At 37.4% G+C, this 27,908-nt stretch overlaps 1 protein-coding gene across 1 annotated transcript in view; it reads right to left on the bottom strand.

Annotated features, from left to right (window-relative positions):
- LOC103597081 (transmembrane protease serine 11D-like) overlaps positions 1 to 24,771 on the bottom strand; it is a 63,615-nt gene extending 38,844 nt beyond the window's left edge. The window contains exons 1-2 of the mRNA XM_008580880.1: positions 24,573 to 24,771; positions 24,240 to 24,246 (exon numbers count right to left, since the gene is read on the bottom strand). Coding sequence (XP_008579102.1) covers positions 24,240 to 24,246; positions 24,573 to 24,771 — 206 coding nt within the window. The remainder of the gene's footprint in view (positions 1 to 24,239; positions 24,247 to 24,572) is intronic.
- Positions 24,772 to 27,908: the final 3,137 nt, after the last annotated feature.

Here is a 27,908-nt window from a genome sequence, read left to right as displayed (position 1 = left end):
CCATGAGACTTATGACTCAATAAACAAAGGGTGTGGAGCCGAAATTACCTTAATCTCACAAGCCATAATTAATTACATAAGAATGGTTTGTTACACCCTATAGAAACAGCTGAAGAAATATCTGCTCTCTTGTCAGTGCAATTTGCTGATTATAAAGCTTATGCTAACATGAACTAAACTGTCCACAATATTTACTTTGTAAACTATTACAGAAAACATGTTTGCAAAGACTTTTTGAATTTTGGCTCATTATTCAATGGAAATCTGTGCAAGAAAATATTTTATTTTAAAGCAAGGTCCTGATCAGTGAGATTTTTAGTGCTTGCATTTAAACAACAAAACAAGTATTCAGTTGTGACATGTTTAAGCAGCTTCCCTCTCTCTTTTATTGACTTAGAAAAATTTCATAAATATTGGAAAACTTATCTTTCTACACTTGTATTTTGAAAGCCTATGTGTCAGGCATTGTTTATGTATGAGAGTAAGTCATTTGGTCATGAAAGCAAGGCTATCATGAATGGGATTAATACTTTTATGAAAGAGACCCCAGAGAGATCCCTCACCCTTATTTCCGTGTGAGGTTACAGTAAGAAGATGACTGTTTACGAAACAGAGAGCCAGCCCTCACCAGACCCTGAATCTGCTGGCACTTTGATCTTGGACTTTCCAGCTTCCAGAACTGTGAAAAATAAATTTCTGTTTTTTGTAAGCCACCTAGTCTATGCTGTTCTGTTACAGCAGCTTAAACAGACTAAGACCCAGCTGTAATGGTGGGAGAAGGGGAGGCAGAAATGAGTACGATAAATAAATAAAATAAGGGAAACAGCAGGGAGGTGGGAAAAGTAGTGTGCATGGGGTGCAAAAATCTTGATAGAGTGTCCAGGAAAGACCTGGCCGAGGTGGTGACATTTGAGTAAAGACCAGAAGGAGGTGAGTGAGCCAGCCATGAAGACACCAGGAGAAGAATGTTCTAGGCAGAGGGAACAGTGGTTGAAGTGCCTGAGTCAGGATCTCACATTACACACTCTGCATTCTTGTTTTGAATGTTGACAAAATAAAAAAATAGATCAGAGAATAATCTCTACTATGTATTAAGTGCTTAACATGTACCTGGCACTGTGCTGAGCTTTTCTACATCATCTCATGTAATCCTTGTACAAACTCTAGTTTACAGATGAAGAAACAGAGGCTTAGAGATTAAGTTACTCAGCTAGTAAGTGACAGAGCTGGAATATGAATCCAGGCCTGTCAAGTTCAAATTGCACATGTTTACATCAGACAGGAGATTTTCTGCTAGTTACCATGTTACTATTAATTTCTATCATACTTACTACCTTATTGTTGATATTAAAAAGTGGAAAGTTCAAAAATATTTTTACGGACTTTGTATTACAGGATATACAAACACATATATTGTGTGTTTGTTTATATATGTGTGTGTTTTATATTGTGTTGGAGTTATGAAGAATATGAGAAATAATTTTAAAGTAAAGGCACTTACTCTATTTTAGTCAGTCTCATTAACTCTAGGCAGGCAGTAGACTATCTGATTCAATGGTTTAATTTTTTTTTGTGTGTGTCTTTTTCGTGACCGGCTTGGTGTCGTCCACACCGCGCTCAGCCAGTGAGTGCACCGGCCAGTCCTATATAGGATCCGAACCCGCGGCGGGAGCATCGCTGCGCCACCAGCACTGCACTCTCCCCAGTGCGCCAGGGGGCCGGCCCTAATTTTTTTTTTTTTTTTTAAGTTGAGGAACATTTCATTCAGACAAAGTCTTGCTTGGAAGGCATAATGTAAAACAGATGAAAATAAAGTAGCTTCCCTGTTTGAAACTGGGGTGGGAAAAAGGGATCCCTGTCTTCTATTTTTAGCAAATTAATGATCTAGTAGAACCCTTTTATTTATTAAAAAAATTTTTTTTTCTTCTTGATAAACTTAGGTACACCGTAGAAGGAAAGAGAGACACAGAATATTATTCAGGATTGCACAACCTGATGGCAGAGTTTAAGTCAATCCCATAGTCTTGACTTCTCGAATACGTTTGTTCTGTTAAACCGTGCTGCATTCTGAAAACTCTGGGTTCGTATGGAAGATAAGAATCCTGTTCTTGAATCACAAATCCAAAGCACTGTGAGTGTGTATCTTTGGAATGCACTACATGATTTTCTTTTAATTCAATGATTTATTTTCCCATTTATTTTTATCTTGGGTAACATTTAAATAAGTTTATATTCCTTGAGGATGTAAGTCACTTTGTACTCCTTGAGGGTACAGAGGCTAAGCCAGTGGTGAGGGACCTGAGCCAGCCTATCAAATGTTTTTGTGAGAATTAGGAAAGGGCATCTCCTTTAGGGGACAGAGAATTATAAAAGTATGCTTCTGGGCGGCATGCAGTTCCCCACTGGGGCAGACAGCTCTGCAGGGAGCATAGGCTCCATTTCAGGTCCCAGTCTTCCCCTGAGCAGCGTATTTCTGTGCATCACACAAACTGTACATCTGTAGATAGCAGCCCTTAAATGATGTGTTGAAGTTCTGGAATCTGCTACTTATATGGAAAGCCAACGTAGGATTAAAATTCTTCTTATAGAGATTGAAAATTGACATGGACATGCGACTAATAGGTATGATTGTATGGTGGATGTACGTATGTATGCGTGCACGTATGTACATATATACATATGTGTGCAGTAGTTGAAGCAAGGGGAGTTGATGATGGTGCAAGAGAACCTGCTGCCAATGAGCCTAAGAGTGTGAACTCAATTGCTTCATGGACTAATTAAGTTTTATCTTTCCTAGGACTTAGGCTACATCCTGGAGCTCAAGCTCTTTTAAACAGACCTAGGTCACAGAGTGAACCCCATGAAGGGATGTGGCCACAATAGAAAACATCCATCTTTTCTGCTAGGAGAAAAAGAAACGTCTTCCCTATTGATGCTCTACCCATACTTGGTCTAATGAGTTCCAAGCTTGAAGGAATTATTCTCATACACCGGAAGGTCTTGGGTGTCCTTCTCCAGTGTATTATTATTAGTAGCATATTATTGAAACATATTTCAAGAATATTTACAGCAATTACTACCTGATTTAAAAAAACATATTTTTACTGGATTATAGTGCTTGAGGATATGTCTTAGGCTGTATTAAAGAATTATTAGAAAAGGAAAAGATTGCAGATTATGCTTTTCCACAGCATAAATAAATCTTAATTATTTGAACCCTGCCAAGTTGAAAAATAGTTCCGGTTTTGTAATATACTCTTTTGCTTAATGTTCTTGTAGTAAGTAAGACATTATTTTTTTTCTAATTAAACCACGATCAATTCTTGTTTTTGAGATTTCCTTTGTTCTAGTATCAGTCATGTCTTTGAAATGAAAACCGGAGAAACAAAAGATTCCTTAATTGACTTTAAACTTCCGAGCACAGTGTTTATTTTTATTTTCTAGTGCGGTTAAGGAATATTTATTTAGAGGTATTTCCAGAAGTTTCCTTAAAGCCACAGAACTCCTTTCAGCCGATCATTTTATCTCTTCATCCCTTCTGGATTCTGCACACAGTCTTGTGCTGTCATGATGCCCTACTTACGCCACCTTGAATTAACTAAGGATAGCCAGCAGTGTAAAGGATATGTGTCACAATATTTTAGAATTGGAAGAAGAGAGGCTTCTTAGAATGGCAAATAGGTCACCTAACATTTTCTGACTAAAACAGAGACTCTCTTCTACAGAGAGTGTCTCCTTAAATTCTTGGCAAAACAACTTTCTCTGAGCTGCTGGGGAGATGACAGCATGGGGCAGCATCCAGATGCCCCATGACTCTCCGTTTCTCCACACAGTCCTCTGTGAATGTGCCCATCTTTACCTCTCCTCATTCTCCATCTCACTCTGCTCATTCACCAACCTCACTGGTGTCATTTCAGTTCCATAAGGATGCAAAGGTCTTCTGCACCTCAGAGTCTTTTCACATGCTGTTCCCTCTGCCTGGTGCACCCCTCCCTGACTCCTTTCCCTTTGGGTCTGATGTCACCTCCCCTGAGGGCGTTCTCCAGCTGTTCTACTAAAGCAGATCTCTCTCTCTCTTTCTCTCTGTGTCTCATCATTCACAGCCCCTTGTGCTTTCTTTTAGGGCACCCATCACAACCTGTGTGCTTCTTGGCTCTCTCTGACTCCTGGCTGGAATCACAGCAGCATGAGAGCATAGCTGTGTGTGTCTTGCTGTGTGAGCGCAGTGTTGAATTCTTGTATTGTAAGGAACTTCTAAGGGATGTGGAAAGAGAACTAGACTAGTGTTAGGAGGTGTGGATTCAAGTACTCTCTCCATCAAATATAAGCTATGAGATCTTACATAAGTCATAACTACTCCAAGTTCCAGATTTTTATTTTTAAAACGGGTGAAACAATACCCTCCCCATCCAAAAATAATTTAAAAAAATAGTGTATATGAAAATGATTTGTAAGTTCACCATAATTTAACGCATTATTATAGGGGCAACTGAAGTATAATAATAGGATCTCTAGAAGTGAAGATTGTTATTGCAGTAACTGTTGAGTGATTTTGGATGAGTCATTTTACCATGGTGGAGTCTCACTTCCCCAAGACGGTGATAGCAACACCCACTGCACAGGATTATTTGTGAGAATTAAAGAAGGTAACATGCATGCTATATAAACTATAAAAGGCTAAAGAAGCGACAAAGATTCTTTACTTGGTCAAATGTTAACCAAGCTTCTAAATCTTCTGCTAGGCCCATCTGTGCACTTTCTTCCAAAATCCAGCTTTAGGAAAGAACCCTACTAAGTCAGTTTGGCAAGACCCTCCATCCTTGATATCTGATCATCCTCAATATCTGATCAGGTTCCTCATCCTTGATTATCTCCCAGGTGATGTCTGATTGCCCTGGCCTGTCTTCACCAAGAGTCCTGTTAGGTTGGGTTAGCCAGAATCTCCTTTACCCCTGATGTTTTCTCTTAGTAATTTCCCATCTACTGATCTTCACACTGCTCCTTGACTATAAATTCCCATTCTCATTGCAGAGACTAATTGATTAATCCATCAATGAAATAGGAGGGCCTAGGTCCATGTAGGTCTGTGGGAGTGAAAAGGGAAGGGTTGAGGGAAACATCGAAGATGGAAAATTAGGACCATTATCTGGTAGAGGATTCAGTGCTGGGGCAATAGCAACAGTTCAAGATGAGAATTTAGGGACTGAGCGTGAATGACTAGGGATTTGTTATATTAGTCACATGAAGTAGACAATTTGATTTTTTGATGATGTTTTAATAATATTTAATTTTAGTAACTGGTAGTATTTTTGTGTTAATTTCTAGCAGTCAGATGGAAAGGTGGCTCTAGGCTGAGCAAAAATCTTGGGACAGGAGGTATCCTTTTTGAAGTCATTATCTTAGAGGTAGTATTTCAAGCTTTGAAAAAGGGTGTGTGAAACCAACTCATTTCACTACCTTTGGCTTAAAAAATATAGACTTACAATGTAAATCTCTTAGTATATATGCAGACACACACGAATTCGATTTCATAAAGAATTTCCCATTATTATAGCCTTAGGTATCTAGTAATAAGTAGGGTACTTGGCAATTATGATTGCATATATATATATACTCATATAAATATATAATAAATATATCAATTTTTATACTTTACATCAAATTTAGGCAGCCATCAAGTAATATTTACAAACATATGATTTCACCATCATCCTCAGTGAAATTACTTTGCATATGAGATGAAAAATGCAGTGATCCATGACCCAAGGAAAATGAAACTTTACTGTAGTTTACAAATAGAAAAGAAAGAAATATGAAATTTAGTCTGTACTTTTATTAACCTCTGCTAATTCTTAAAGAGACACTGGTAGTCGAATGAAAACAACAAATAATTACTCATGCTTGGTGCTGGGTGTGTAGTTATTTAAAGACTTGATAGAGAGACCACACCTATTGTATTAAACCATCAATCAATAGTTGGTTATTTCAGGTACTTAGGGCATGGTATAATGAGACCATGGTTAAAGGTTTAATTTTAGACAGACTTTCCCCACCAATAGGCTGAGCCCTTATTATTACTGGCTATTTTGCAAATGTGTGCTCCTTTTGTAGCAACTTTCCCTTCCTTGGCAAAAAAAAAAAAAAAGAAGAAGAAAATATCTAATTAAATAAGATGGTCTTGGCACAAGCTATACATCTCTGGTACCACATTGATCATGCACTAAGGACTTCATGCTGAATATCACATGCTTTTCATGTGTGTGGCAACATTGTTTTTGCATATTTTAACATTTCTAGGATAGTCAAGATAAAATTGCTATAGCAGAAATGTTTATCAGACATTCAGGATAACCCTTGGTATTTATTTCGTGGTATTTTGCCTCAACTTCTTGGTGCTGCATAGAGACAATACTTTCAGGTATTTGTAATGTGTTTGATGTTTCCTCATGTCTCTGACTTTCTCTTCTACTTCACTCCACCTCTATATTCTGCTCCAGACATCCTGGTTTCCCTGCTGTACCTGAAGCACAACAGGTACTCTCCACCTCTAGGATTTTGTGATTATTGTTCCTTCTGCCTGGAAAACTCTTATTCCAGGTTTCCACAGGCTCACTCTCACCTCCTTGAAGTGTTTTCTCACTCTCACCTCCTTGAAGTTTTTGCTTAGTTCACATCTTCTCAGTGAGAATTTCCTAACTACCCTATTTAAAATTGCACCTCTTTCCCCTGCTTTATTATAATAATAATAATTATTATTTGCTTTATTATTTTGCAGAGTGCTGATAGCCTTCTAATATAGCATACAGTTTATTTTGTTTGTTGTCTGTCTTCCTCCTCCAGTTTAGAAGCTTCACGAGGATGAAGATTTTTATTTTCCTTCCTATTTTCATATGAAGAAAATAATATTCATAGATAATACCTACTAACTACTAACTCATAGATAATACCTTTATTTTAGAAGACAGTAGTTCTGGGCTGGCTGGTTAGCTCAGTTGGTGAGAGTGTGGTGTTGTAACACCGAGGTCAAGGGTTCAGATCCCCATACTGGCCAGCCGCCAAAAAAAAAAAAAAAAAATGGTTACAGAAGACAGTGGTTCCATTATTCTGGTTTCTCTATTTAATGCATTCAAGAACTGTTCCTAGAGAGGCGTTGGCTAGGAGCAGGAATGGATTCTGTATTGAAAAGATGATAAAGAAACGTGGCATATGCCAAAGACAAGAGTCTTTATTTGTGAGTCAGACTGATTCCATAGTCTTTTCAGGGGAAGTACTTCTTGACTGTGGAAGACTTATTCACAAAAAAACTCATAGTACTTTCTTCTCAAATTGGAGCCCTGATACAGCTCTGCACCCATTATTTGTAACCCAAGAATTTCTAGGTCCTTGTTCTGATCCTCATTCGATATTTACCTTATTCTAGACTAAGGAAGGAGATGGTATATCTGTGCTGTCACACTCCTGCCTCACCTTCCTCAAGCAAATGGCCTGGCTAGGAAGATGGTGTAGATTGGTGAGGAGGGTTTGAAGAATGCTGTTGGACACAGGTCAGTAAAGCTTGCCAGGCTTCCCTTCACTCAGCGGATACCCTCATATTCAATGATAGAGTCAGCCTTGAGTAATTATTAATGGATGATGTCTGAAGACTACTTGACATATCTGTGAAGAGTCAATTAACTTAAAGGCATATTCTGATTACTTCTCTACTACATTTAATATACACTTGCTTTTATAAGGAAAGTCATCTTTTTTTTTCTTTTCTAATGTCTAAACATCCTGATTTTCTTTTTAAAAAATTTTTTATTATTATGACTATTCATGAGATACAAATTACCGGAAATTGCTTTTATATGCCGTGTCCCCACCCAATTGTCCCCCAACGACCCTCCCCCTCCCCCTCTCCCCCCACTCCTCATTGTAGCCCTAGGAATGTTCCCTCCCTCTGTAAGACCACCGCACTGCTGTGGTCTTTCTTTCCTTCCTTCTTTCCTCTCTTAGCTCCCACATATGAGTGAGCACATGTAGTATTTATCTCTCTGTGTTTTGCTTATCTCACTCAACATAAGTTTCTCAAGGTTCATCTGTGTTGTTGCAAATGGGAGTATTTCATTCTTTTTAATGGCAGAGTAGTATTCCATGGTGTGTGTATATATATATATATATATATATATATATATACACCACACTAGGAAAGTCATCTTTGCTGGCACTGCACAACTGCCCAAAGTATTGGTTCTTCCTTCCATAACTGAGATTATGGAGCCTTTTCTGTGTGCAAATGGGCACCGTGGCATTGTGGTAGAAGGTAGTAACATCTATACAGATGAGCTTGTGTAGGTGATTTGAAAACAAAAGAACAAATGGAAATATTTCTTCTGCAACTTTGTGGTGATAATATTTTAAGTATATTTCTGTAGGAGTCATCAGACTTGCAAGTGATAGGAGCAATAGTTTATTTACTCTACCGTTGTTGAAGAACATGTGTCTAGTGTTTCAATTACAACTGTAACAGAGAAAGCCTGACACAGGTTACCTGTCTCCTTGCTGATTAATAATGTTAGTTAGGAGAGCCTAACACATACTCTAGAGGACATTGCTGTTCAATGTTAGCATTTCTTCTAAGTTCTAGAAAATATAGCCATTTACAGAGCCTTGGAGCCCATACCAGTTTCAAAGCAAGAAATGACTATTTAGTTGAAGCCTTGTTTCCTTACCTATTTCCCCCAAAACAGCCAAAATAGCATTTCTTTCTTTCTGGATTTAATTTTCAAATAGGTAGGTTTTCTTCCTTCTTTCCCTTCCATTTCCTTCCCTTTATACTGTCTCTTCATTTCCTCTTCTTTTTTCTTTATTTTTAACTAGAGATGTTCTTTAACCTTTACTGGCACCAATATTATTTTGTCAGCTATCTGCAAGTTACAAAGAAATATTCGTGACAGTATAAATATATTTTACTGTCAAAATGCACTTTGAGAAATGAGTACATGAATATCTTGAGTACTTGAGTACATTTTGGAATGATGAAAATATTCTGAAATTGGATATTGATGATGATTACCCAGCTCTGTAAATATGCTGGAAATCATTGAATTGTGCACCTTAAACAGGTGAATGTTATGGTATGTAATTATATCTCAATAACACTGTCAAAAAACTAAATTTATCATTTAAAGATTGTTAAGTTACTGTAATAACAGAACTACCAAGCTTTCTGTGAGTAATTGACAATGAAGGTAGGCTTGAACCTCCCAAAAAGACTCAATAGCTCATTCAGTTCAGGTTTCAATGACATTTCCAAGGCAGCAGTTCTTAGTGAGATATTAGAATACAGGGGTGTGTAACTACTAATGGCAAGCAATTTGTTACACATAACTATTATGCATCAGAAGTTTGAGATGATTTACTTCTTATACAACTTAAAGCACTTAATTCTAGATAACATTTCTCCCACTCACCTGCATTTTCTTATATTCTGGGTAGAGTTACAAACAGGGAATTGGGAATTGCTTAAAAACCTGGTTAGACCCATGGAGGTGTGCCACACATATTACTAATCACTTGTCATGTGTCAAAATGGAAAAAGGGCTGAGAAGTCCTAAGAAAAACTCATGTTTAAACTCAAGCTGCCAAATGACAAAAAGCCAATTGTTCTTTACACATTTCTCAATTCTTCTATTTCTTCCTTCCCTACTGTAGACCGAACTTATGAGACAGCAGTGTTTCCTAAATATGTCTAAGCACTGGGCCAGCCCAGTGGCTCACTCGGGAGAGTGCGGTGCTGATAAATATGTCTAAGCACAGATACATTTATTTCTGAAATAATTAGCATTTTGAGGAGCACAGCATTCCCAGAACTCAGGAAAATGCTGCTCTCTGAGTTCTAACTTGCCCAAGGCATTGAGTGTTTCTGCAGGAGAGGAAAGGTAAATCTATTGCACACCCAGCTTAGAGGGCATGTTTATTCATATTAAAATACACAAGGGAGCTTCTTGCTGCACCCCTCTCTCTCCATTTTAGATACTCAGATTATCTTGTAGCTGTGTATAGCAGATGTTTAGTCCAGTAATTAAATTATAATACACACACACACACACACACACATATGAATTGCCTATTAAGATGTAAATTTTAAATGAGAGAATCTGGGGTTGAGCCCAAGTTTCTGCATTTCCAACAAGCTCCCAAGTGAGGTCAATGCTATTGGTCCAAGAAATATATTTTCTGCATCAAATTGTTTTTTTTTTTTTTTTTTTTAAAAGATGACCGGTAAGGGGATCTTAACCCTTGACTTGCTGTTGTCAGCACCACGCTCAGCCAGTGAACAAACCAGCCATCCCTATATGGGATCTGAACCCGGGGCCTTGGTGTTATCAGCACCACACTCTCCTGAGTGAGCCACGGGCCGGCCCAGCAGCAAATTGTTTTGGATACAATCAGATTAGTTTAGAGATAAAATGGTTTGATTTTATTGAAGGCATAGTTCCTTCCCTGTTTCCTAAAGTCCAAGTACATAGACAATCCTCTTCTGCTATAGGAACATCATGAAATGCTCAAAACCTTAACTTATCACTTTGTCAAAATATACTGATTATAATATAGAGCTAAATACATGTTCACTTTCTACAGAAAATAAGTGGAGGAAGAATTTAGGGGCCCCTATACCCAGCTCAATGTGAACTAATTTGTATTGCTAGATGGAAAGCATCAGGATAGTCCCCACCTATCAATTATCTCTAACAAAGTTTTTCCCAAAGAGGTGAAGAATTTGGTATATCACACTCTGCAGGAGCACATGGCAGTGTTTTTGCTCCAAATGTGTGCATCCTCCATTGTTTTGTTTGATTGTTATTTATAGACCTAAACTAAAAGATTCTAACAATTGCAAGGAGACAAACCTGCTAAATACCCATGGAAGGATATATGCCATATTTTTAACATTGAATACAATACTAAAAATGTTGGGAAGGGGGATGGGGAGGTGGGAAGGGAGGTGCTATGAATGATGGAATGGAGAAAATAAAAAAGAAATACATCATTAAATGCACAAGTTAAAGAAGTAAAACTCTATTAATAAAGGAGCTAAAATATGAAAGACATTTCAGCAAGTATTGGGTGGAGTAAGTCAGAGGACATGATAGAATAGAGAATCCAGAAATACACTGAAGCTATTCTCTCAGGGCAACTGGTTGAATATTATTATCAGTAACTTAGAGGGGAGGAGTGGAGACTGGAATCTGAGCCCCATTTGTATTCATTATGGTTAGTTCTATTTAACTATATCTAGTTAAGGATAATTATTCTCATAGGGGGGAAAAAAAAAGGTGGCTTCTAGTGAATCATGGACCAAACCCAAGATTAGTTGTTTCAAATGCTCTTGAGTAATATTTAGTTGCATCAGTGTATTTTTTAAAACAACATTGCTACTCAACCCCTTCTGAATCTAATCCTAGTGGCTTCTCGCCCAGATTGTCTTTCAGACGCAGATGAAAGAATTGAGCTTCTCAGTATCATTTTCCCAGGATGTTTTTGTGTCAGAATGAAATGAACAGAATTCCAAGGTCTATGATTATTTTTGAGGCCTATGCAGTAGAATATATGAAAAACAAATCACAATATATACATATTTTGCCGCAGATACGTTCTCTCATCCTGAGAGTCAGCATGCAGAGTTGGGGGTGGGGAGATTGTTGTAATCAGAAAAGCTGCTTGATGTGCAGCAAATACCTTCTCTGGACTTCACTTTCCTTTGTGAGTTTCCTCACCACCTTCACGCTCTTCTTTCTCTCCTCCCTCCTTCACATGGGCAGATCCTTCTCACTTCCATGACCGCTCTATCAGATAGGTCCTCTCACCTCTACCACACACTCTCCATCTTTGCAAACACCTTATTCCCTTAAAAGGATCTATCTGCTCACATGTTTATTACCTGTCTCCCCCTCCCTGCCGCCAACCCCAGTAGACTCCATGAGAGAGACAGCACAGGATTGCAGCTAAGAGCACAGACTGAAGCTGGGCTAACTGGGTTCAAATTCCTCTTCTTTCATTTGCTTGCTGTGTGAACCTGGGAATTTGCCTAACTCCTCAGTTTCCTCATCTGCAAAATGGTGGTAACAATAGTCTCTACCTCTTGGTTGTTGTGAGGATAAATGAGTTAAAAATTTGTTAACACAACTAGAACAATGTCTGGCACTTGGCCATATGTCACTGCTTGGTAAATCAAATAAGTGAAAGCAGGGACTGATTGTGATTTGTTCTCACTGTGTCTGCAGAAGATTTCAATGATATGTTCCTTAAGTGAATCTGTACAGTAAGAGGATGGATTAGATGATGGAAATGAGGCTGTGTCTACTCTGTGGACATTGTCATGGTTTCTAATATGCACATGAAGATCTACATACCTACGGGATTCCTTTCTATCTCCTGAACAAATATTATCAATTTGCTCAATTTTGTCTGTTTTTACATAAAAATTCCATGAAATACTAGCCTTCTCCAGATGCCTAGATTTTAATTACTATACAAGTATTACAGAAAGGAAATGCACTACAATAGTGATAACTGTGAGTTTTGTAATCAGACAGACCCATGTGACCACTTGCAAAGGACAGAAACCTCTCTAACCCTTAGTTTTTTCATTCATAAAATGGGGATAATCACATGCTTCAGAGGGTTGTGAAGATTAAAGGAGATGCTTTTATAAGGTACCTAGAACTCTAGCATAAGTTGATCAAATCATAAATTTTATATTCTTCTTCTATGCAGAACCTAGCTTTAGCTTGAAATAATATATTTTTTAACATGTAATAGAGCTGATACATACTTTACTTTTTTATTTAAAAATATTTAATTGATAGCACAGCCATTATGGAAAACAGTACGGAAGTTCCTCAAACAACTACAGATAGATCTACCATGTGATCCCTCAATCCCACTGCTGGTACATACTCAAAGGAATGGAAATCATCATGTTGCAGGGTCATCTGCATACCCATGTTCATCTCAGCTCTATACAATAGCCAAAATATGGAACCAAACCAAGTGTCCATAGACAGATGACTGGATAAGGAAAATGTGGTTTATATACACAGTGGAATACTATTCAGCATAAAAAAAGAATGAAGTCCTGCCATTTGTAGCAAGATGAATTAATCTGGAGAAAATTATGTTAGTGAAATAAGCCAGACAAGTAAAGAAAAATACTGCATGTTCTCACTCATAACTGGGTTCTAAGAAGGAAAGGAAGGAAAGTAAGAAGGGAGGGATGGAGAGAGGGAGGAGAGAAAGATGGAGGGAAGGAAGGAAGGAAAGAAGGAAGGAAGGAAGGAAGAAGGAAGGAAGGACCATAATAATATGTTGAACTTTCAGGAGAGAACAAACCCAAGGATACTAGAGATGTGGGGGAGAGAGGGAGGGGGCTTGGAGAGTGATAGATCGGGTAAAGGACATAAAGAAAAATCACAATCTGTAATAATGAATATCTAATAATAGATAATAAAAAAGAGTGCCCACCAAAAAATAAATTAAAAAAATATTTAATTAACAAAAATCACATATGTTCAAGGTATACAACCTGACATAATGTTTTATAATAACATTTTGTAAGATTGATAGCATTATGTGGAATCATAGAATGTTAGCAATGGAAAAGAGCTTCAGAAATATCTGTTCCAACTTCCCTATTATGCAGATGAATACATTGATCTGTAGAGAGATTAATTGGTGCCACAGAGGAGCCAGCATTTAGGCCTCTTGACTTTTTTGTCTGTGCTCTTTCTCTGAGGACTTACTGTTTTTTGCAACCCAAGACATGGTGGGTATTCTATAAATACAGTGTTTATTGAATGAATATTGGAAAAACTAATAGCTATTGAGTACTTATTGTAACATTCTGCTAGGCACTGGGGACATTTAAAAAAATTGCCAAAGAAAGTGCCTGGTGTTCTATGCTTGTCCTGGGTATTTTCCTTTTTCTCTAGTTGATCTCATTCCATCAGTTTAAGTTACCATCTAAGTCAACAGTTCTCAAATTTTTGTGTGCATAAGAATTATTTGAGGAGCTTAGAACAGTACAAATTTCTGTATCCAACACACACCCAGACAGACTATTTCAGTGGGTCTGGTCTTGCTCTACAGAAATCAGCATTTGTAACAAGTACTCTATGGGATTCAGATAGATAGAGATAAACCATAAGTTACACTTTGAGAAGCACTGATCTATTCGTGATTTCCAGACTACAATATCCAACTGCATCTTCACACATCTCCACTTTTTCCTTAGAATTTAACATTTCCAAAGCCTAATCATTCTTTCTAACCCTCACAACCTTCCCCTGCCCTATGAAATAGACCCTTTTCTGGCATTTTCTTTCTCAGTAAATGACACTAGTATCCACTAAGTGACTCATGCTGAAAACCTGAAATCATACTTGACACCTTTCTCATCCCTCACATCCAGTTGAAGGTTAAGTCTGGTCCCTGGTACTTCTTAGACATGCCTCAAGTTTCATTAGTAGGCCACTCCTACTAATTTTGTCCAAGCCACCTTTGCCCCTTTTCTGAAATACTGAATTAGCGTCCAACTGGTCTCTCTTCATCAATGGATATCTCCCCCACAGGGGTCATTCTGTACAAGAAGCCAGAATGATCTTTTAAAAATTTCAATATAATATTGTCTCTGTCCTCCCCAAGACTTTAACAGTTTTGTGTTTCCTTGCGGATATAATCAGAAATCCTTAATATGGTCTTCAAACACCAGCATGATCCATTTTCTGCCTGCATTCAAGTTTCTGCTTAAATAATACTTCCTCAGAGAAGGACTTCATGAACTCTTAAATTGGCTTAGTTCCCTCTATTATAGTTCTTATTTCAGTGTCATCTTATTAAACAGATCTAAATGAAGTTACATATTTTCATGTTAATCATTAATATGGTTGCCTTTTGGCCAAGAAGGGTGAGATTTTCAATAAAGACTCCCCTTTGCTGTGCTGAGATTGTACTTCAAAACACTCAAAATTTGGAGATAGGAAAATGGAAGCATCTAGTAACAGAAACTGAGAAAGTCTGACCAGTGGAACAGGAGAAAAACCAGGAGGGAACAGTGTTTTGGAAGCTTTCTGTGTTTCAAGAAGGGAGTAGTTTGCTGTGAAGTGTTAAGTAAAATGAGCACTGAGACCAGATCATTAGATTTTGCAATGTGGGTGATCACTGAAGAGCAAGACAGGAGCTATTTCAGAGCTGGGGGAATGAGAAACTATTTATAATAAGAAAAGAAAGAATAGGTTTAAGATAAAAATACATAGAAAATTCATTTGGAGGAACATAACCAAGAGAAACTCTTGCACTTTTGTACCACTGGACTTGTTCAAGAATGTCCTGAGCTACATTATTAGAAATGACAAATACTAGAGGAGTGGATATTTAAGTTATAGGACACTCTTTTTTTTTTTTTCCTTTTTGTCTTTTTTCATGTCTGGCAACGGATCACAACCCTCAGTGTCGCGCCCGTACCGGACCAGGACCAGCAACGGGATCGCAAACCTCGGTGCTGCGTCCGCACCTCGCTCAGCCAGTGAGCGGGAACCGGTCTGTAATATAGGACACTCTTACAATGGAATATCATATAGCTGTGGACACGAATAAAGAATTACACATCTTATAAAATACTATTTCGATCTCATTTATATGAATTTGAAATATAGGTAGAAGTAATCCATATGTTTTTTAGGTATATATCTATCAGTGGTAAAATCATAAAGAAAATGAAGGGAATTAAGATACCATGCCAGATAACAATTACATTGGGCAAGATGGAGAGAGGGAAGTTAGTGGATACAATGTAAATGTAGAGGTGCCCATGGGATCCTCTAAGGTACTGATGGTGTTACTTTTTTAATAGATGCAGAGTACCCTGAAGTTTACTTTTCTTATTAGACTTTACATGTGATATGTTCCATAATAAAAAATTTAAAAGGCAAAAAAGAGAGAATGGGAGAAGAAAATAGAAATAGAGACAGTGAGTCTAGACAAATCTTTAAGAGTTTTTCTACTAAACGGAGGACATGAGAAATAAGCCAATAGTTGGAAAGGGGATGTGGGTCAAGAAAAGAATTTTTTTTTTTTTAAATTGGAGATGGTATGGCATATCTTTATGCTGATGGGAATATTCCAGTAGAAAGGGAAACTGTTTGTCTTCATTCATTTCTTGCAATATTAAACTCAGGCAGGTATCCTGACTAAGAAGTAAGATTGTCAGAATGAAAACTTATGCAGGTTAGAAAAAATATATTCAATGGCCTGAACCCTGAACTCATATCCTTTTATTAATCACCAATACATTTGTTCATACCTATACAAATAGGTATTGTAAATAGTCAATAGAATCTGCAGTTTTCTTTCTGGTGAGTTACTCATCAGTGTAAACTTTTCCAAAGTTAATTTTATTTCCAGCCATCTTAGTTACCCAATGAATGATTTTAGACTTGGAATGGGGCTTTTATTTTACACATCATGAGCAGATACTAATGTGAGACTTAAAGAACTGTTGAAAACTATAAAATCATGGCAGCTCTTTGCTCAAGAGAATGGAATCCGTTAAGTTAGAGAATATCTTTTAAGGAATTGGATTGGATGGCTTTAGTTTCCTTTACAATAGTAGATATTGATTCTCTTCCTCATGACTTAGGTTGGGGTTGCCAACCACAGTCATCTTGGGACCTGGAGTGGCATGAGGCAGGTAAGTAATGAATTTCTGAGCAATAGCTTCGGGGTGCCTTCTGGAGGACAAATTGGTAGTGGACATGATATAATTTGCTAGAAAACATGTGATCCCAAATGACTGACTGCAGTTGATCCTCCTATGTGTCATAATGTGGGCCCATCCCACGTCCACCATCAGAAAACATTTCTGGCCAAATGCAGCAATGGTTTTAGTGCATGGCCCAAGGACTTTTAGGTGAGAACTTGCACTTTAAAAGCACTATGGGACATGGGGTAAAATCACAATTTGTGGTAATGGACATACTGCCAGTATGGGTCTGGTCATCACATCTTAGGCACGAGTGGTGACAATTTGTTTTGTACCCGTGAATATTCATAACCAGTAAAAGCAAAACATTAAAACAAAACAAAACAAAATAAAAACACTATTTTCTGTGACTGCAAAGATAAATTGGTGCCCACCTGCTTAATTTCTGTGAAGAAATATATTCTTCTCCTAATGATCTACAATTTTAAGCATAGTTTTTGTAGCCCCTCAGATATGTACAATCAACTGTTTCAATAAATTAAAAAAAACAGCAATTTTAGAAAGCAGAATTGAAACAACAGGCAGAGTTCGGAATGCATTTTTGATAGTGATAGCTTTTTATTTTTAATTTTTTTTTCACTTTTGTCTTATGTTCTTTTGGGCTGTTGGGCAGCAGGGCATCTGATTGGCTTTGGTATGTCTCTGTACTCAGTTAACAGTTTCATGAGCATAAACAAAAGGAAAGCAAAAGGAAAAAAGATTTGTTATGATGGGAGGATTCCTGTTAAGACTTGTTCACTCCTGGGCTGAGATATGCTAATTTACCTTAAATCTTTCCTTAAACCACATTTTAAGTTCCAGCTTATAAATCTTCATCCTGTTTACCAAACCTCACCTCATATTCTTTATGTATTCTGGTGGGTATAGAAACTCTTGGTAGACCTGAGAAAATCTGGACTGTGCAAGGATCTGAAATGAGTACTGATTATGTCATGATAACACAGCTGCCAAGGTTTCTGGGCCCTGTAGTAGGATTTCCTTCTTCAGAGAAGAGAACAAGGTGGATAAAGAAAGGAACACAACCTGCAGGAGAGGACAACTTGGAAGAGGTCTGAGAACTTAATATGTATATAAAAGCAATCAAACCATCCAAGAAAGCCCATTCTCAACCAAAGGTATTTCAGAATTACCTAAAGATTTAGCTAAAATTATGTAAAACTTACCTAGAATTACCTAAAAAATATATTATACTATTCTATTTCCCTTCACCTTCCTGATTTGAATACCCTGCTACCTCAGAGCATATGGAAGAATTAGCAAAAGGTGAAATTTGAAAAAAATTCCTGGGCATTTATGCTTTCCTCTTCCCACTGAAAATTCTGGTCTTTATTCAGGTTGACAGAATGAATTGTTTCCCAGCCATAGGTCTGCAAATTCATAAATAAGGTTTGATAAGTTATTTTCAAATTTCATCAATTTAGCATGGTAACCCTGATTATCTTGTTCTCAGAAAAACCAATCAAGCAACCAATGAAAAAAAGTAATTGAGAGTTATATATGTTTTAGGTTAATACAAAAGGGAAAACTAATTATTAGTAGTATATACAGCTGATAAAGAGATAAAATACTCAGAAAGTGTGATCCATGGAAACAGAGGTCCCAAAGAAGACTTATTTGTAATTGGCAAAGTTGGTTCTGATTGAGTGTCAAATTTTCTGTATCTGATGGATCAATTTAGAAATTAGATTGATTCAAGGCATTCTGAAGTTGCGCATCTCTTTCACTATTTGCATTATTTACATCTTTATTTTCCTCTGAATGACTCTGGATGTATATTTAGCTGCTTATAAGATCAATTTTTTAAAAATCAGTGAAATTTTTTAAAAATTATAATGTTCCAGAAAATACATTTCAAAATGTATCATTATTACCAGAACAATATTACATGGTTGTAGAAAGTTTAGGAATAATGGGAAAAATATAATCCATAAACTTACCACTTTAATACAACACACCTGGTTAGTGATTTATATTCCTTATTAGACTTTTCCATATTATAGTTTACATAGTGATAGTTGATGAGTAAATACAATTTGGTGATTTTTTTTCCACATGAGAACAAACACAGTATATAAATTACTTCATAACTTTTAACCTACTTTAATGAATTCCACATATCTATTGTATGAGTATGAAATTATTTTATTTTCTTCTATTGTTGGAAGTTTAGATTGCTATCCATTTTCACTCTTATATTCAGAATTGTACATATATTTTTATCTATTTAAAATGATTTGGATTTTGACTGGGTTTTCTAATGTTCAGGAGATTTGAAATAAAGCCAACTGCACTCATCATATCCAATACATTGTTCATGCTTTTATTGATTCCCCTTTCTACATGACTCACTATCATGTTTTTCTGGGTTCATAGAAGAAACAGTATGTACAATATATATGCACTCAGATGTACACATAAACACATCAAGTTACATAAAATTTTTCATTGTTTTAATTGAGATTATATCATCTGACTATAGGTTATGTTACAACTTGTTGCTTTTCTATGTGAAAGTATATAAAAATAATTATTTATTGACTAAAAATAAAATCAGACAGATATTTTTTCTGAAGTATTAGCAAGAATTTTTTTGAAAATAATAGTTCTATAACTATATAAAAAGTAGACAAATACTGTCTTTACTTCATAAAGGAACTTTAAGATTCATGTCACATTTAATAGCTAGTAGTGATACTGTGAAGAAAGTCAAAAAGGTCTGAAACAACAGAGGAATTTTATACTGATTACATTTTAAAACTCTGCACATCACTTTTTGAAAAGTTAAACATGAGAAACAAAAACACTTCCTTATTAAAGATATGTTGTCATAATACTAAGCCATTTCTTTTGGTTTATTCATCTCATAAAAAAATTAAGTCAAGAAGCCGAATACCTTTTCTAAACAGTATCAAGCACATTCTCTAAACAATATCTAGGAGTTTCAATGATGTTTGTGGAGTAGTCACTAGAAGACTGTTAGACACTGCCCAAATTTCTTAAGCTTCTGTATATTTTTCACATGCTCTAAGATATAGGTAAAACTTCTAAAGCAGAAAGGTAAAACAGTACTTACCTATACATTTTAATCCTGAATAATGAAGAGATGCTTTTTTCTGCCTATCCAACTGCTTTGAGATTCCCACTCAAATAAAATACTCTCATGTGTTATGTGTGATCTATGTATTAGCTGAGGACATAGGAGGAAGTCCCACGTAATTAAAACCTAACTTGTTAAACAAGTCTGAAGGAATCAACTTGAACCAATAGTATGACTTGTGAAACTGAATCAGAAACAGACAGGGAATTTCACAAATTAGTAAGAATTTCATTTATTCTGGTAAATTGTGATTAAACATGATTACAGGTGACAGATATTTTGTGAAATCTTGGGATTACTTCACGTTGCAGAGTCATTTTTAATTCACGAAGATGTGACACTTTTGCCCGTGTTATCATATTGTCACACACCTTGTTCTTAGCCACCGCAAGCCAAGAACTAACAGAAAATACTTTCCATACATTAATGGGCACTATGTCTGAATTCTCTTATCACTGTGATAAAATACTGTTTTTCCTGTAATATATGAAGAGAAACAGAGAAATAATTGAATTGGTGCACAAAGTTGTGGGACAAACAAACAGAATAGTTGGAACTAAAATCCACTTTGTTGTTTTTTGAATACTGTCTCTTGAAAAAAGTATTCTAACATGTTACCAGTAGAAGATGAGTGGGCAGTAGAGGGTAGTGCAAGTGTGTGTGGGGTTAGGGCAGGATGGAAACTGTGGGGTAGTGTTTGTACACAGGGGCAGAACCCAAGAAATCACAGAGGCAAGAATAGCATGGAAGTAAGAAAGGGCATTCCTGTCTAGTGTGTTGTCAAAGAGTAGGAAATAAATGTGGAAGGTTATGCTGGGGTTACATTGTGAGAAATAATGAATGCTAAAGAACTGGAACTTGTAATAGAATTAGACTGGGTATTAAAAACTTGAATTCTAGCCTTCTCTTTTTCACCAACTAATTGTGTAGCCTAAGGAAAATAACCACTTATGTTTCCATGAGCTCACGTACCTACTGGGAAAATAGATGCTGAATCAGGGAATCTCAGAGGACCTTTTCAACTCTAAAATTCTACAGCTTTATCTTGTAACAATCACTGATAGCTAATGGCTAATGAATTTCCTCCAGGACTGCAACTTGAGAAGTGTTCGATTGCTTGTATGCATATATATATATATATATATATATTTTAAATGTATTTATATAAATATATATATATTTTTAAATAATGTGTAAACCAGATAACAGGAACAAGAATAAGAGGCTCTTATCTACCTTTCCCAAATATATTTTCAGACTCTATATCTCATGCCCAATATTCTGCCATTGGTTATTTTAGTAAAAAGAATGAAATAATATTAAATAAAATTTTGAACATGTTACCTAAACAATTTTCATTTTACATGTTAACTTCAATACTTTTCATATGTACAAATCTTTTTCACACAGTTATATCATACAGTGCATAAATTTGTATTGGGCTTTTAAAAATATTGTTTTATAAGCATATCCCCATTAGTAATTATTTCTAGTAGTCATGTATTTACAATCTTTTATTTTGATATAATTTTAAACTCATGGAAAACCTGCAAATATAGTACCTAGATTCATCAATTATTAACAATTTTAATAGCTGCATTTTAAGAGGTGAATAATATTACACTGAATGAATTCATCATAAAATACGGAGCTTAAATGTGAAGTATTTAGACATTTTCTGGTTTTTTTTTTTTTTTTTTTTTTTTATTGTAGACGATTCTTTCAAGGATCACCTTTACAAACACAGTTTCTTTTTTTACCCTACTGCTGAATAATTCCTCAGAATAAATTGAAGAGTCTTATTAAGCCAAATAATTTTTTTGTGACCGGTAAGGGGATGGCAACCCTTGGCTTAGTGTCGCCCACACCACGCTCAGCCAGTGAGCGCATGGGCCATTCCTATACAGGGGTCCGAACCCGTGGTGGGAGCGTCACTGCGCTCTCCCTCCCAAGTGTGCCGCGGGGTTGGCCCCTAATTTAAATATTTTAAAAGCTTTAAAAAAATCTACTTTTGTTTTAATAATTTTTCTAGGAATTGAAGTATTGAAGTACTGTCTTCTGTTATTTGTTTATGACACTTTTCCTCAACTATGCATGCTCTTTCTCGTACCTCTTGGTATTTCCTGGAGAACTCAGCAAAGGCCTTTTTACTGAGTAGACGCTCAGTCAACATATATTGTTTGAATATTCAATAACAATGTATTTGTGCAGATCCTAGTGCCCTATCACTATTCACAACAGAACCTGGGAATGAGTCAGGGTGGTGGCATGGGGAAAATTGAATTCAGTCAGAAGGCGACTTCCCGCTTGCCTGTGATGAGCTCAACACAGAAAGGGAGGTGGAGCATGAAATTATGGTTTGCGAGGCAAAAGAATTATTCATAACAGGGACCAGTTACAAAGGTATTGACTCTAATCTTCAGATTCTTAGGGAGGGGCAGGGTGGGCCTTGACATATTCTATTCTTAAGGGGCAGCCATTGCAAGAATAAGGAATGTAGAATCACATTATACAAAAAATATGAGAATACTTTTCCTCTCTGATACAGGCTTGATTTTATTCCTACAGTTGTACAGTCACAAAACCAAGACAACCAACTTAGAAGGACTGGCAGAAACCATCTTCAGCAAGATAGTAGATATCATTTATTTTGATGGAAGATAAACCATGCAATGTAAGAGCTACTGAGATTGGTTCTTCTGCCTACCAAGGCTGAGGGGGAGAGTTTGTAGTAAAGAGTATCTTCAAATCATTGAATCTTAAACTCTGGACATATTTCTCCACAAATGTCTATTAATAGACCTGGATTTGAAGGAAGTATGAATCATTCAGTAGAGCTAGTCATAACAATATGAGCAGAAAAAACAACCCAAAATCAGATGATCTAAGAAGGTGGGGACCAGTAGTGTTTTCTTTGAATTTGTAGTTTGTTTAGTCATCAAGTTCAAGGCAGTAGTCATATGGCCATGGAAGGTAATGAATTTGTCATGACCTTTCTCACAGTTATTGTAAAGATAGAGTAAGAAAGATAATGAATATGTCCACTATCTGAAATCTGAAAAATGTTATTTAAATACAAGTATTTGCATTCATTATAAATATAAATTGAAAAATTGGATAATAATTGGATTTTGCATGTGTGGCCAAATTTAACTTTGTGGATTATGACTTGTAGGTAGTTAGAGGTGAGAAGATAAGTACATCCTATCGTGTTTCAAAGGCTTTTGTCTATTCAGAATATATGATGTAGTGGAAACAGAATGCTCTTTGGAGTTAGACTGTACCTTAAATAAAATCTTCACTCTTCTGTTTACTACTCAGCAGGGTTCAGAAAAGTTATTTATTTCTCTAAGCTTCAGTTTTCTTACAAGCAAAAATGGAGTTAAAGTACCATTCTCACAGAGTTGTGAAATTAAATTTAGTCAAATCAAATCAAATGAACTAATGAATGTAAAGCACCTGGCATGTTTGGCAGTTGGAAATCTATTTATTCCCAAGATGTATGTGTGTGTGTGTGTGTGTGTGTGTGTGTGTGTGTGTGTAGGGGGTCATGGTCACTGAGAGGTGGAGAGCTCTTACAGTTTGGAGATGGCACTGGCTGTTTCTAAAATATCCCCCTCCATAGATTCACATATTATTTTGCTTCTTCAAATGAATCTTATTCCTAAAGTGTTTATAGAAACATGGCTTAAGAAATCCAAGACTCTGTGATGGTTTCATGTTGCTAGTCAGTTATTTTCTTGTGCTTTCCACATGTAATTTTTTTTTAACAGTTTTTGATAGTGGGAGGTCAAAGAAGCATTTTGGTTATAAGCACCCTTTTCTCTTGTTAAAAGCAGGGTATACTTTACCCATCTACTAAGTTCTCCACATCAGTACCCCTTGAGCTGCATAGAATTGTTTTCTTCTATGGAGGGTAATTTCCACCTTCCCATGTACATGCATGAACTTGACTCTTGTCCTTTTTCTCCACTCTCAGAGAAGCAATCAGAGCAAATAAATAATACATTTAATATTCACCACAATAAATCATTTTACCTAGTAGGGGTCTGGCTGATAAACTCAGTTATTAAAATTATCCAGTATATCCATTAAAGGGTTTTAAATGATCTTTTATTTGGTTGATAACAAAAACAGTATGAATACAGATGGCTGTTATAAGTAATATTTATTTTAAAATTGGTCACATGTTGGTCTTAGTTGGCCCTTCAATACAACTACGTTTCCCTGGTTAGTATTTAGCTTGGTGTTTATAAAAATCATTTCAAATCTTTTCTACTCTTCCCCAGGCATTTGTTTTTCATCTCTTTTTCCCTGCCCTTGCTTTCAACTGATACTTACCTTTTAACTATTAAAGAAAAAAATAAAAGCCTTCAGATGGCCACTCACACAACCTCCTCTTATTATATCTTCAAATCTATATGCATCCTATTATGGCAGAAGAGGTTTCCTCCTCCCTTGGGAGGCTAATCCTTTCACCAGTGCTCTGCGCACACATCTTTCCTCTTTCTAAACCTGCTTCTCCAGTCTCCCCTACTTCTACAAGTCACCTCCCATCCACCCAATTTTTCACACTGGAAACCTTGGTGTCATCCTTGATTCCATCTCTTTTCTCAATGCTGTATGTACATAAATATTTATTGAACCCATTTTTTTCCTTCTCCTCATCCTCACTGTCACCACATGACTCCAGGCCATGGTAATCTCTCAGCTGGATTACTGCCACAGCCTTCTGATTAGGCTCTCTGCTTCTAACTTTTTTCCACCCTGTTTCATTCTTTACATCTACAAGAATGATCACTACAAACTGAATTATGTCACATTCTTTAAAAAACTCTTTGATAGCTTCCTTTGCAATTAAGATGGAGTCCATTCTCCTTAACATGGGTGGCAAAGCCCTGTAGCATGTGGTCCTTGCCTACCTTTTCACCCTTTCTCACCTGTTTCTCACACTCTGTGCTCTGTCCTTGGAACTTCTTTTAGTTACTTGAATATTCTTCCCTCTCTGTCTCTTCCAAGCCCTTTCCCTCAGCTTGGACCATCTTTTCCTTCCTCTTTACATATGTTTCTTCTTAGTCCTGGAATCATCTTTTCTGACTGCTTCTTTCCTCGTGAGGGTTTCTTCTGTGTTTCTCAACTCTTAGGGTAGGTTGGTTTCTCTGCAATGTGATCCCATGTATATTTACTTCTTCTCTCCAACTCATTACAACACACAACACACTTTTTTTGAAAATAATTACACAGTAGACCAATGGATTCATGATGGAAAGGACTACTATATACTCAGATTCCATCATCCCTACATGTCATGTGGTTAAGCATTCATTAAATAATTTAAATAATTTATATATATTATTCAAACAATACATTGAAATACTTTTGGAATTACTGAATGAGTGAGTGAATGAAAATTCAGTGTGATCCGCAGTACTACAACTATGTTTCAGCTTTTAAAAAAGTCATCCTTGCAGCAGACATGGAGAATCCTTCATATCCTCAAAGCAAAGCTTGTTTCTTAGCTGCAAAGAGTATGAGTACCTGACTTTTAAATGTAGATTTTATTTTTATTTAGATATAGTAAGGCCAACAGTTTAGGAGATGATTGCCATTGAAAAGATAGCTTGTTTCTCACAGTTCACAAGAGGAGGGTATACAGGGAAGCACCAGGGTCAGTCAGGAGGAAAGGGGAGAAGGAAGAACTATGGGCAGGATATGGTGTCTGAGGAAAGGAACAGATGAGACAGGACAAGCAGGTTTAGGATTGGATAGCTTGAATAATTTCAGGGGCTCAGAGGTGTGGGAACTGTTCCTACTTGCCTATTACCTGGCCCTGGGGTGATTAGGGAAGGAAAATAGTGACCCATAGTGTAAGAGCTCCATAAAAGAAGTGGTTGGGGCCACTGCTCCTCCAGTCAGGGCTCAGGTGGGGACCTCAGTTCATAAGATCAGTGATTCCCAGGCTTTCTCAGTAATGTACCCTATTTGCTGACATACTTACCACTGAAGGTGAATATTTTTTTTACAAGTAGAAAATTTTGTAGGAGAGTTATCCAACAGCAAAAGGACCTTGTTTCTGTTAATGTAGCTGTGGGAAGATGGCAGACTAGAGGTGCCCAAGGCACATTTCTCCTTCAGAAGAAGAACAAAATGGGCCCACTGCCACCATTGCAGCAATTGCTAGAGATATTGTACAGTCCCAGAACCATCGCTTATTGCAGAGCAGTTCCCTGAAGAGCAGCAGGTCTGTGGGTGGCTGTAGCTGCAGTCATGGACACTGCAGATGTGCAAGAGGTAGCTGAAACCATCACTGCTGCTGCCACCACCATTAGGTAACTCCACTGCAGCTGACATGAGAGAGGTGGCTGAAACCACAGGTGACACTGCCACTGCCACAGATAACCCTGTTGTTGCTGCGGACAGTGCAGGTATGAGGGAAGCAGATGCAGCTGATGGTACTGCTGCCACTGCCAATAACCCCGCTAAAGCTATGGACACTGCAGGCACGAGGGAGGTAGATGTGCTGCCAATGCAACCACTGTGAGGTAATCCTGCTACCATCAGGGACACCACAGATGTGAGGGAGGCATTAGTAGCTGCTGACCCTGCCACTGCGAAGTAACCCTGCTGCCACCAAGAACACTGTAGCTGGGCAGGCTGCCACTGTGTGCATCACAGCCAAGCAGGTGGCTGTGGCAATTGCTAGTGCTGCAGTTGCCATCATCAGTGCCAAGCAACCACCATCATCGTGCAAGCAGCCAGCTGCTGCTGGAGCCACCGCTGCCATGCGGGCAGCCCATCAAAGTCACAGCCACAGCCACTGCCACCGCAAGAGTGGCCTGCCATCACAGCAGCAGCTGCAGCACCATTGCCCCCATGCAGGTGGACTGCTGGCCACTCAACTGCACTCACAGAAGGAGGGTCACCAGCAGAGTCCAGGGAAGAGGTGAACAAGCACAGACCCATAACCCAGTGGCCCAACCCACAGGGGCAACTACACTGAACCCATGGTAGCACACTTGGGGGGTGGGAGCTATGTGGGCAGTCCATGTGGCTGCCTTGATCCATGGAGAGACACATGTGGAACCCCTGGAAACTGCAGAAACCTGGGATAGCCACAGTAAGAAAGAAAATTCCTGGTGCACACATCAGGGTCATGGGATGCTAGCTGGTGTCAACAAGCCTACCCCAACCAAAGAGTGACAGGGCACCCAGGCACTTCACCCAAGAACTCAAGATCTTGCCCACATCCTCAACAACCCAACACAGTATCAATAACCTCAGCAACGAATCACTTATTGCTCCATTACCTAGGCCAGAGAGGCACTCACATGAAACTCTGACATTGACTATGGCTGAAGTACCAACACAGAGGCTACACTGCTGCCTCTACCTGAAACCAAATCTAAAACACCCTACTTGGTGGTAAATATAAAACACATCTACAGGAGTCTCTCTCTCCTCAAAGCCCACTCTAGAGTAATAGAAGGAGCAACTGCTTGACCAGATGACCAGACATCAATGTAGAGATGCTAGCAACATGAAAAAAACAGGAAAATATGAGTCCACCAAAGGAATACATTAACTCTTAAGTATTAGACCCCATAAAACAGGAAAACCCTAGAAATTATTGAAAAGGAATTCCAAGTAAAAATCTTAAAGAAAGTCAATGAGATGCAAGAAGATGCAGTTAGACAACACAGTGAACTGATCAAAACTATCTAGGATATGGAGGAGGAAATTTACAAAGAGATTGATACTTTAAAAAAGTATGTAGAAGAACTCATAGAACTGAAGGAATCATTCAATGAAATAAAAAACACGACCAAGAGTTTAAGCAGCAGGTTTTTAGGGCAAGCAGAAGAAAGAATTTCTTATCTTGAAGACAGTCTTTTCAAAATAACTCAGGTTAAAAAAAAGGGGGGTGGGAATTAGTTTTAAAGAATGAAGAAAATCTAAGAGAGATAGCAGACAACCTTAAGTGAACAAACATCCAAATCATGGGTGTTCTTG

The sequence above is a fragment of the Galeopterus variegatus genome, unplaced genomic scaffold (genome assembly GCF_000696425.1).
Source record: "Galeopterus variegatus unplaced genomic scaffold, G_variegatus-3.0.2 Scaffold2189, whole genome shotgun sequence".
Taxonomy (NCBI): Eukaryota; Metazoa; Chordata; class Mammalia; order Dermoptera; family Cynocephalidae; genus Galeopterus; species Galeopterus variegatus.
Note: the sequence above shows the minus strand (reverse complement) of the source record. Positions and strands in the feature narration are given on the sequence as shown.